At 39.4% G+C, this 12,308-nt stretch overlaps 1 protein-coding gene across 2 annotated transcripts in view; it reads left to right on the top strand.

Moving 5' to 3' along the window:
- strn (striatin, calmodulin binding protein) overlaps positions 1–12,308 on the top strand; it is a 38,982-nt gene that overhangs the window by 10,749 nt on the left and 15,925 nt on the right. For both annotated transcript variants that reach the window (XM_088350953.1, XM_088350954.1), the window contains exons 2-7: positions 54–157; positions 4,737–4,810; positions 7,081–7,159; positions 10,205–10,375; positions 10,561–10,696; positions 11,914–12,076. In XM_088350953.1, the coding sequence (XP_088207079.1) occupies positions 54–157; positions 4,737–4,810; positions 7,081–7,159; positions 10,205–10,375; positions 10,561–10,696; positions 11,914–12,076 (727 nt within the window). The remainder of the gene's footprint in view (positions 1–53; positions 158–4,736; positions 4,811–7,080; positions 7,160–10,204; positions 10,376–10,560; positions 10,697–11,913; positions 12,077–12,308) is intronic.

The following is a 12,308-nucleotide window of genomic DNA, read 5'->3' on the forward strand; positions in this document are numbered from 1 at the left end:
TCGGCAAACCAAATCGTCAGCTTTTCTGACGTGGTCTTTTCTTGTATTTCCAGGCTCAAATCGCCTTCCTCCAAGGAGAGAGGAAAGGTCAGGAAAATCTCAAGAAAGATTTGGTGAGGAGGATCAAAATGTTGGAGTACGCCTTGAAGCAAGAGAGGTGAGTGCTATCGCAGCGTCGAGCCTCCCGCAAACATGCGCGCATCCTTTCTTTGTTCCCGAAATAAATGTATGCTCAGAGAAATCTGAGCGGTAGGAGTCATCGGCAAGAATCCCTGGAGGCGTCTCGCCTTCTTTTGCTTTCATCAGCAAGTTGAATTTTCGAAAACAGTGCTTGGAATTTAAGAGGGTGTACAGTTGCAGTTTGTTGATGTTCTACATACAGTAGACCTTCAGAATAGGAGATGAATCCGTTCTGAGGTGGGGATAGTAAGGTGAATCTGAGAAGAGGATATAAACCTATGGTAGTTAGCTCATGCCTTCTGAAACCCAAGATTCAAATGTTAAAATAACAAAATAGTAGATTATGAGGACTACTTATGTGTCGTATGATGCACATGACTATACAACATTATAAGGGAAAAATGCTTGTAAAGTAAAAAATACATTTGATATACAATTGGTGTGACCTGACTTGAGCCGGTTTAGTGGAGTAGCGAGTGGATGCGGAGGGGGGGAAAGGGCAGATTGAAAAATGAAACTCATTTCGAAATTGAGCAGGATTAATATGCCCTTAGAATATTTTCTGGCTTTTATCGCCTCCATTGTAAAAATAGTCAATTGGTTACAGCCTCGCAACTTATGGAGGGTAGCGATACGTGTAGACTTCTGGGATGCAGAATGAATCCTTTCTGAGGGGGGGGATCGCTACTTGAAATCGCTGTATAGTGGGGTATCGACCCCAATGAAAATCGGCTCTGAACCCCAGATAAAAATATGAAAAAAACAAAGCAGTATATTGTAGTATTAAGTATTATGTGTAATATATAAATAAATGGCATTATAAATGGCTATACATGTAAAATAAATCGTTATCTTTGGTGTGACATGACTTGAGCTGGTACATTCGCTTCATTATATTTAATCATAATCCTAATAATCGATTGGTTATGCAATGAAATTTACCGAAGGTACCGATTATTGTGCCTTTTTTTTGTATTACTTGATGATTGCAAGCTTCATTACCATGGTTGTCCTGTTTTTAGCTCTCCCTTTAGCATCACTACAAGCCTTAGTACCCATAGTGGATAATTACAGTACAATATACAGTATTTTATCGCACAGTCTTTACAAAGCACATGAGATTCTGAACTGAATGAAGAGAAAGGCATTGTGGGAGGTAGTTCAGCAAACAGCATATCTGTTTTTAATCAAGTAAACCAATAGCAGACCAGCATTTTTATGACAACGACCAATGGCAGACAGGCATCCTCAAGATATAACAGAAGCACAAACACCACCAAGTTTTTGGTCGTTAAAAAAACATTGTACTCACACCGTAAAGTGAAAACGTCGTAAGGCGAGGACGCTGTATCCCGGGGGTCTACTTTATTCGGGCAGAAGGTTCTCCTGGCTCTAGCTGTCTGGTGTCTTGGGGGAACGGGTTGGCAAAATAAGTCACGTTGGCACATTTTGATATAAACAAGCCTAAAAATGAGGGCACTGACGGAGAGGTCTTTTTCTGTCCAAAATTGAGGTCAACTCCACAGTTGTGGTCTGTATTCTCCTTGGGAAATATCGTTTCCTGAAAACAAACTTTCCTTGAAATAACATGACCATGATTTTTTGACCCACGATAAACTGAATCTCGTGCTTGTAATTGGAATGTGGAAAAAGGATGAAGATGTTGTTTTCAAAAAGGCAGATGCCTTGGATGTTTCAGCAGCATTCGAATATGTACTCTCTACGCCTTCCAAGAACACATAATACAACTTTCTCTTGTAAAACCGAGTCTTTTCCAGAGTGGTTGGAACATCTGGGTCATTCTTCCTATTCAGTGCCATTTGAGCTGGGTAAAAATGTCAAATATTTATAGTTTTAGACTTTACATCTAAAAGACTTTAAACCAGAAGAGAACTGTATTTTCCCAGCTCAGGATGTCATTCCGTAACCTTTTTTTTTTTTACAATTTGCCCCAAATGTCCCCTGTTAAAGTGCAGCATTAACAGAGGGGGGCAGTTATAGGGGGGAGGCATTTTATGCTTAAGTTGGTCATTGCCACTAATGAAAAAGAAACTAATATACGATGGTTACTCTGAAGAATTGTTGACATGTTTATTAACTATGTTATCAAAATGTTTTAAAAGATTTCAAAAAATACGCATAAACGGGGTGGACCTCATCAGTGAACCATAATAGAACATTGAAAAAAGGTTGATTAAAGAGTGCCTCTTACTCTTCTCCTTGAATGTTTTCCTTCCAAAAATATAGCCAGCAGATGTTTTCTAAAGAACTCTTATCAGAGTTACAGGGGAGACGATGGGACACAACATAATTTAGAGATGAAAAATGCACTCATAACTGCAATAGACATTAGGTGAGGAATATGATTATTAAGGCATTGAGGAAATAATGAGAAACCACAAATTGATTAGATTGTTGAAACTCATATTTGCAACAGACTGGGGACATAGCGTTTCAGTGTACTTGTATTGCAAATGACTTTATCCTGTGTCTTATGGTAAAGGACAGTTAAGTATACAAGAACATCTTTTTAAAATAAGTACAAGTTTATTTTTACACAAAATATACCATTTTATGGCACAGAATAACAGGAAAGAAACATCTGATAAGGATTATTTTGAGCAATGTGCCGTGAGTAAGAAAAATAAATACATAAATAACATTGTGCAGCAAATTATGCCAAGTTCAAAAAAGCGACGAGGTGGGTAAAACGGGTATTTACATCGGGTAAGTTAATTATTCTGGGATATCAGCGACATGCATTCATTTTCTAACATTATTAAGGAAACCAGACCAACTTGAGAAAACATATTAACGGAGCCCTTTAAGGGACAATGTGTATTATTTAGTGCATCCTAGTGGTCTGAAAGTTTTCATTCAGTAAAAAACAAAAAAAACATTGATTTGAATATTAGGTCACACATAGTATCATATCAATGTTTTATTGAAAAAATGCATACTCTGAGAAATTTGTATTTCTTTTACATGGTGGAATCAATATGTTTGCCTGTAATCTTGCGTCTACGCCGTGCTCTGTGGGACTGCTTTTCATCCGCAATAGACAACAGCAGTATCACACTGGGACCTTGAGTGTTAGCAGTATCGTAGGGTAGATTTGATCCACATAGTGAAAATGGGGGGACTGACGATTTCCATTTTGTTAAGATCAAGTGTCTCAAATCGGTATTGTCGAGCCGTCTATAAAAATTCCACCCTCTTGTCAAGTGTCAACGGTTTAAATGGAGAAAAGCGAGCACTTCTAATTTCCTCCCACTTTGAACATCTTCAAGTCGATATTTCAATCGAGAGCTTTTTAATTCCTCTTTATGCATTTTTACCTCACTCGTGAGCACACAGCTGTCTAAGGAGTGTCTCTCATAACCCAGAACTACTCGCACTTCCATCTGGTTGCTAGGTAACCACTCACATCACCGCCAATATCCCGAGAGCCGTGTGAGATTTTTATAAGGGGAGCTTCTCCTTGATGGAGAAGGGAATCCAATTTTAGGCCGGGTTACAGTAGAGCCCCGGGATAAGACATGAGGTTGAGATTACAACTCGAAATTGCTGTGTAGCGGGGGATCAAAACCTATGCTAATTAGCTCCTGATAAAAACGTTAAAGCGACAAATTAGTTTATAGTAAATGCTACTGACAGTATGTGTAATACATGGTTATACAGGTGTCCCGAAAAACGTACACCCACTTTGACTTTAACCCTTATGGCATGCAGGTAAATATTATGTAATCTTCTATTTTTTTTGTTGTATTTTTAATCAAAGAGAGGGCATTGAAAAGTAAAGACTTCAAATTGACCCCGGGTTTTGAAAACATGTAAAAGTTGAAAATGTCATCGTGCTGTGATTTCTATTTCGATTTATTGCACTTGGAAGCCAACCACATACTGTATTCGTCCGTTACAATTCATAATTAGTAGTAGACTTAGTTTTTATTGATATCGAGATTAGACATAGCATTTCAGGGTAAGACATACGAAACAAAGACTTTAAAGGGAAAAAAGAGAAAATACTATAAACTGGCCTAAGTTATAATCATGATAATAATAATAATGCAATGAGGAATAGTGCATTGTAACGCATGTGCATTAACATTTAGCAGCAGGAATTAAAAAAATATGTATTTATAATTCACAAGATTATACATTTCAGTTTCATATGTCAACAACAGAAAGAGAAATAAAACAAATTGATGCAAGATATGCAAATGTTCACAGTTTTAATCTTTGATACATCATAAATATGATGTATTTCAATGCATTTACCGGGATTTTTTTTCTCTCTGGAGTCAGTTATATGAATTGTATTGTAAGAAAAAAAAAATAAAAGGAAAAACTATGTGTATGGATAAGTCTAATGTCACTGAAGATTGGCTGAGTTATCACACTTCAAGTTAATGTCCGAATAATGTACATGGAAAAACAAAAATTCTATTTCAGATTTGGTTTTGAAAACCATATGCAGCATAACTTAGTCATTTATGCAAGTTTGTGTCATTAAACATTTTTATTCACCTCTACACTTTTCCTTTTCCTTTCAGAGCAAAGTATCACAAGTTAAAATACGGGACGGAGTTAAGTCAAGGTGACATTAAACCTCCAAGCTACGATTCCGGTAAGTTTGCACTCGCATTCTTGTGTATTTCTCAACGGCAATTAGTGTTGCATCGGCATACCTTTGGTGACATCACCTTTTGCACGTCTGATCTTGTTCGACTCCATACTTTTCCCCTGTGTCTTGTCTTGCCTAATGACGTGCTCCGGTTGATATTCTTGGTACAGCGCTCTTTGTAAATACATTTGACTGTTTTGTGGCGGATTAAGTGAAATATATGACCGTGACGGGGTGTCATGGATCACCAATAGAGGACCGAGTACGGAAGCCCGAAAACTTCCATATTTCCCTGAATCTAGCGAGCGAAAGGGCTTCACAGCTGGTGTGAATCCAAGCAAACCACAACAAAGGACCAAGCGGGCCGTATACACCTAAAGCAGGGGTGTCAAACTCATTTTAACTCGGGGGGGGCCACACGATAGACCAAACATTCTCTCAGGGGCCGGACTAATGAGGTAGGAAGAATGAAAAGGAGAGATGGACAGAAAAAAAGAAAGAAAGAAAATGAAAGAAAGAGAATAAAAGAAAGAAAGGAAGAATGAAAAGAAAGGATGGAGAGAAAGAAAGAAAGACAGACAGACAATGTTGTAAGTCTTAGGTATGACTCGGTCGAGGCTTGAACCACAACCTCCCAGTCTCGGGGCGGGCACCCTTACCCCCAAGACCACCGAGCTGTAATATTACAAATGTCTAAATCTAAAAACATGTTAATGAGACTCTTATTGAACTGTATGAAGTATTTTGACACCACGAGTGGTGGCTGTGTCATAGACATTTGGCCTTTAAAACAATGTCATTGTGTTTTTTCTTTGACAGTTCTTCACTGTTTAAAAAATGCAATTAGATATCCTATTTTATTCACTTTATATGACTGTGGTACTCATCGAAATAAGTCTTTATAGCGCTCAATTTACCATGGCATCAGTTGATCTCGTTTTCCCCATCTGCATTTCATTTGTACTCATTTCCACTAAGTAGCTGAAAGGTTACGCTTCGCTAAATTCCACATCGGCGTGCTAATGAAACGGAAGTGGCACTTAAATGTTTGTATTCTCCGGTGCAAACAAAAAAAGGAATGCATCCCTCCTTCTTTCGGTTGAAAGAAATCCTTTTAGAACAGTCATATTTCGATGATTCCATTTTCTCATTTATTTTCACGAGGCCTGTTGTGTTGAGGCAAACGCGAGGTGTTAGCGATGGGGGCGGCGAGCGAGTGGGAAGGAAAGTGTGACACAGATGCCCATTTCTTGACTTGTGACCTACGTTTTCAGCAACCTGCGATAAAGTACACCCCCGTGATACAACATCAATCCATTCTGAGGTGGGGATTACAAAGTGGAATTGCCGTACAGTGGGGGATAGAATATATACTACTTATGTGTAATATACGGGCATGTGATGGAATAACAAAAATAAATATACGAGTAAAGGAAAACACATTTTGTTTTCCCTTTGGTGTGATGTGGCTTAAATTGGTACAGTGAAGTGCCAGGTTGATTCATGGCAAAGGTGAACCTCAACATACTTTAAAACTTCCACTTGCTAGGATTGTCATGTCCTTAGAATATTTCCTTGCTGTAAGGCAGCGAATCATTGACCTTTTTTTTTACATTTATCGATCATCACAAGCCACTGTGTTTGTGCTTCTCCCTTTGGCATCACTGCAAGCCTTTGGATCCATAGCCAATAAATACCGTATTGCATCGCACAGGATTTTGACCTAAATAAAGAGAAAAGGCATTGTGTGTGGCAATTTAGCCAATAGCATATGAGCATTTTTATAGTGCCGTGGCGAAAACCAATAACAAACCAAAAGACACAAAAAGTATATCTTTTTTATACATTTGATATACAATAGTGGGAAAAATGCCATAACAAGGTGCTGAAATAAACATTTGATTTCACAGGTTTTATTCTGCACCGTTGAGTGAAAAGGTTGTATAGTAAGGGTTTACTGTAAATGACATCAAAACCTCCTCGGTGTGCTAGGGAGCACCTGTGTCATCCTTCATAACGTCATTAGGCCATGCTGGTGTCCCAGATGACTCACAATTAGAGCATCAACACAGATAATCCACTCTTGGTATTTGATTCTTCGAGCCACAGAGCTGGTTCGGATTCGGCTACAGATTTGATCAAAACAGAAAACCTCATTAAAATCTATATACGTCCACAAGTATTTTCTATTGACATACTAAAAGACCACGAATAATATCGTTTACAAAGTAAACTGCAAAATATCCGATTAACGTTTTTGACTTCTCCTCCAGACGATACGAACGAGAACGACACTTCTGCGTCACTGAACAATCAGCTGTCCTGGAAACAAGGCCGCCAGCTCCTCAGGCAGTAAGAGCGCAGACCTATCTCTTTTTGCGAGGATTGTTTTCTCTATTTGTACGGCAAACACGCTCATGCTGTTTGCACTGAAACTCCGTGGATATAACCTGCATAGTCTGCCAATGCAAATCACAGTTGATGTACTTTGTTGTTAACAACGATGAGGCCCGAAATGTAGACTGGAGCTCCCTCATATGGGAAACGTCGGACATAGCCTGATCTTTTGTTTTTTTACGTTTAGAAAATACCTGAGATATGTTTAGGCATGTCTGTTGAAGCATTAGAACGATATAGCAAAAATGACCCAACAAGCACAAAGTGGTTGAAAAGACATGAAATATGTTAAAAAAACATTTTAAAAAAAGAGAAGCATCAAAACCTCCTCGGGAATTGCGTTCAAAAGACATCATTGAAAACCACATGACATATTTCTGCACATATTTGTGAATATTGAAACACTAGAAAATGAAAAATGCTCACTGAGGACAAATTGGGTCGGATGATATTCAATAGACATTAAAAAGATGTCCATGTTCCCAAAGACTTCTTTATTTTGTTGAAAAGTTGAAAAATAAAGTCTTACATTTTGACAACATTAAATAGACTAAACACAACAGCAACTGTGTTTAATAAATATGGTCAATGTCGAATGGGATAAACAGAACGCCTCTTTAGTCGTCAATATCTGGAATAAATCATCATTATTTTGTTCAAAAGACTTATTGGCTCCATTCCTACCCTGCCAAAATCTGGTTGGAAATACATTAAAAAAAGGAACCTTGGGGCTGTCTACAAAAAAAAAAATCTGTATTCTGGTTGAAAGTAAAAATTGGAAAAAAGTTATATTTTCGGAAGAAGACTTTTTTGGGGGGGGGGGGGGGACAGCACGGCGACGCAGTGGTTATCGCGTGTGAGGCACAGTTCTGAGGTCATGAGATCGAACCTCCTGTGTGGAGTTTTTATGTTCTCCCCGTGCTTGCGTGGGTTTCCCCCGGGCACTCCGGTTCCCTCCCACATTCCAAAAACATGCATTTCAGGTGAATTGGCCAGTCCGAATTGTCCCTAGGTGTGAATGAGCGGGCAAATTGTCTGTCGCTGTATGCCCTGCGACTGGCTGGCAAGCAGTTGAGGGTGTCCCCTGCCCACTGCCCGAAGACAGCAGGGATGGGCTCCAGCCCCCCCGCGACCCTACTGAGGATAAGCCGTGCAGATGGATGGATGGATGGGTAGATGGGTCTACTTTGGGGGGGGGCAAACTTTGGACAACATTAGGCAACGTAAACACGTGGACAGCCATCTTTGGACAAAATTTAGTCCGCATCGGATGTGTTGAAAACAAACCAATTTCACATGCTTATTTTGAGACTTTTAGTTGTCCCCCCCTTTTTCTTATTAAAAAAACACATTCATATAACACTTTTTAAGTAATTGAAGACCTCCCATAACACTTTACAGTTTGCTTCACACACACCCACACCCATGGCCAGAGGCAGCCACGGAAGGCGCCTACCTGCCCATCGGGGGCATTATGGGTTCAGCGTCTTGCCCAAGGACACATTTAACTCGGAGGAGCCGGGAATCGAACCTGTGACGTCTTTGTCTCAAGAACGCGCGCTCTACCTTCTGAGCTCCCAACATCTGAATTTTAGACAGAATCTGGTCTATGTAACGTCACCTTCTATGCTCTCCAGTTAAGTTATTATTTAGCAGGCGGACATCTCCGTAATAAACTGGAAAATAAAATGTGATTCTACTCTGTTCACCATACTGGAGCTTCTCACATCATCTGCTTCACACGCTGAGTTATCAGGCAGCCCATATTTCTCGAGTGCTAATTCAAGATGAGTCATCTTGCCTGAGACGCCGCTAAACACATTTGTGCTAATCGACCGAGCACATTAGACGGTTGCGAGAATCTCAGTTTGCATCTTTCGTGACATAAATATCCTTGCTTTTCTTAAGGTCCCCGGGATATGACGTGAATTTTTTGGGGTGAAAATTATATATGCTCAGTAGCTCCCAGTTCCCGGTGAATTCAGATATTCAGATAACAATGTAGTACATCGTAAAGAAATCGTATTTTCCTTTTGTGTGTCGTGACTTGAGCTGGTACAGGGGATATGCCTGTTGATGCAGTGGGGTGAGGAGACTGCGATTTGAAAACGAAAGCTGATTTTAAAACTTCCACTTGCAAGAATTGTCATGTGCTTGGATTTCCTTGCTTTTGTGTAGCTATTTTTGTGCTTTCTTTGTCTTTTTTTTTTCAATCGACCAGCTCAGTTTCCCTGGTATTCCTGTTTTTCTTCTCCCATCACTGCAAGCCTCTGGATCCATAGCCAAACAATCCAGTACCAAAAACTGTATTATTCTATCTCTGAGTCGAAAGTCCTTACAGAGTTTCTGTACCTAATGCATATAGAGAGAAAGGCATTATGGGAGGGAGTTCAGTCAATGACACATCAGCAATTTTATGATGCCGTGATGAGTGCTCGGCTTCCCGGCTCCTCTGTGGTACATGTCGAAGTGTCCTTAAGCAAGACACTGAATCCCTAATACCCCCAATAAGCAGGTCGGCGCCTTCATGGCCGCTATTGGTGTGTGAGTGAATGGGTAAGTGTGAAGCACATTGTGAAGCGCTTTGGGAGGTCTTCATTGACTTTAAAAGCGCTTTATAAATGCAGAACCATTTACCATGTAAACAATAGCATACCAGCGTTTTATATGGCATCAACCAAAAGCAGGTAGACCATTTAGACTTATCTCACACTTGAACACTGCATTTTTTAAATATTTATTTATTTATTTATTTTTTTTAAGTTTTTGGGCATGTAAAACGATTAGTTTTTATTTTGTCATAGTAGTGAAAATCCCGTAAAGAGGTGCAGAAAAAACCCCCACTTTATTCCACACTGTTAATTGAAAACATTGTAAGGCGAGGATGCTGTGTTCTGGGTCCCACTGTAACATATATATATATATTATTATTTTTATTTATTTATTTTTTTTCAATTTTTTTTTTCAAAAATAGGTAACTATGTATCTGCCATTTTCTAGGTACCTGCAGGAGGTGGGCTACACAGACACCATTTTAGACGTGAAGTCACAACGCGTGAGAGCGTTGCTAGGACTATCCGGCGATGGAAGCGGCAAGACGGTGGAACGTATGAGTTCAGAGCCTTTGGTAAACGGGACAGACATGTCCACAAAAGGGATGGGGACAAGAGGGTGAGTTCTAACAAAACTCCTTATAATCGCTGTCCCTCTTCTTCTACTCTGTTCTACTCTGTACTCTGTTACGCGAATCTGGGTTCGTACGGGTGCTTGAAATCATTGAAAATGCGTGAATTTTAACGTGTTTTCACATCTTCGCCATAGAAATAATCGTGCTACGTGATTTTTTTCACCCGCAGGAAAACGGAGCTCTCAGACACAAGCGCCGTCTTGGAGGCCTTCAAGTTCATCGAGAACGCGGCAGCCGAGTTTAGCGACGAAGACGATGACGAGGATAGCGAGGGGAAGGAGAGGACTAATGTGGTGTCCAGAACGGTAAAACAACTGCTTCCCTTTCCCGGTTAATTTAACATCCCAGAAACACTGGTATGAAAAAGTGTGAACTTTTAAAATCACCATCACATGTGATCTAACCTTTTTGAAATAACAGAGATGAAAATACATTGTCTGTTTAAACTAAATCACACCGACATTTATAGGTTGTCATGTTTTATTGAAGACGGCATGCAAACAATGACCGGAACGGGAGGAATAAAAACCCAAAGTGATCTGATTTTTGTCAAAAACGTATGGATGAAGGATCGGTGTCTACTTGAACTAACAAGCTCCCAAACCCTTGTAGTTTTCCCCATTTTAATGAAGATGGCATTCAAACAATGACCGAAATAGGTAGACTAAGTAACTAAATGTGATCTGATCTCACTAAATTTGATATCTTGGTCAAAATCATATAGATCACATCAAAGTCAAGGCTCTTGGGTCACATCTGGTTTTCTTTGCTCCCGGAGATAATCTCGATTTATTATTGTGTCATACACAACAAATTGTTGTGTATTTGTTTTCGCTGTATGTTACTTTTCTTTGCACTTTATTTCATTGTAGTTTAGTGATTGATAGATTTTTTTTTAAATTTAAGTGGTTTTAGCCCACTTTTCCTGATCCTGTAATATACAGCCTACATTCATTTAATTTTCATGTAATGGGGATTCTTATATCAAGGACTTTTTATGTCTGGTTGAAAATGAAGTATTACTAACCGTAAAAAGGATTTCCTTATTCATCTGATCATATTGGAATATATTTTTTAGCTTTGTTAGCGTACTGACTTTTGTGACAAACTGAACATGCTATCCATAAAGCTTTTACAGAACCAGAAGGTCATTAAAACCTATACGATTTGCAAACATTTTGCCATTTCTTTGTAACTTTCTGTTTCCCCGCTGGCATGTTTTATTTTGTTGTTTCCGTGTTATTATTTTTTTTTTAAATCTTGTTTGGTATTTTGGTTTGTTGAACAGTTTGAATATTCTGTTTACGCAACATTGTTGTACGATTTTTGTACGGTAATGCATACGCATATGTTCCATAAAGCATTTAGAAAAAAAGAGCACATTTGATGCTGATTTGATGTACAAATGTGACAGATTCCAAGAAGTTTCGACACTTTTTCATTCCACTATAACCAATATGATAGCAGTTTGGCTTTGGATTCAGTCTTTTTCAAAAGTAATATTTCTTCCGACATGTTCCAGATCATCAGGAAGAAGCCGTCTTCGTCCACGCCGCCAGCGAGCATGGACATTAGCGAGGACCCGGACACAGAAGACGCACTCAAGGGATTTGACTTCTTATCGAGTCCCGACGAGATGGACATCTCGCCAGAGTCCAGAGGCACGGGCGATGGCACCGACTGGGGTGAGTCCCACCGCCCCGAACCATAAAAACCTCAAGAGATTGTTCATAAATGTGACCTATTTGCTAACGCTTTGCATTCATTTGTCCTGTGTGCATCATTCACAACCAACGGAATTGATCTCATATTGTCTGATGTCATCCACTTTGTGTCTGTAGCCAACTTGTGACTAGAATGCGTCTTGCACCGTGTGTGTTAATCACTTTAATGTATTCCACTTGTCTTCAGATTAAA

This window comes from Urocampus carinirostris, chromosome 13, assembly GCF_059441175.1.
Source record: "Urocampus carinirostris isolate Australia breed hairy pipefish chromosome 13, RoL_Ucar_1.0, whole genome shotgun sequence".
In the NCBI taxonomy this organism is placed as follows: Eukaryota; Metazoa; Chordata; class Actinopteri; order Syngnathiformes; family Syngnathidae; genus Urocampus; species Urocampus carinirostris.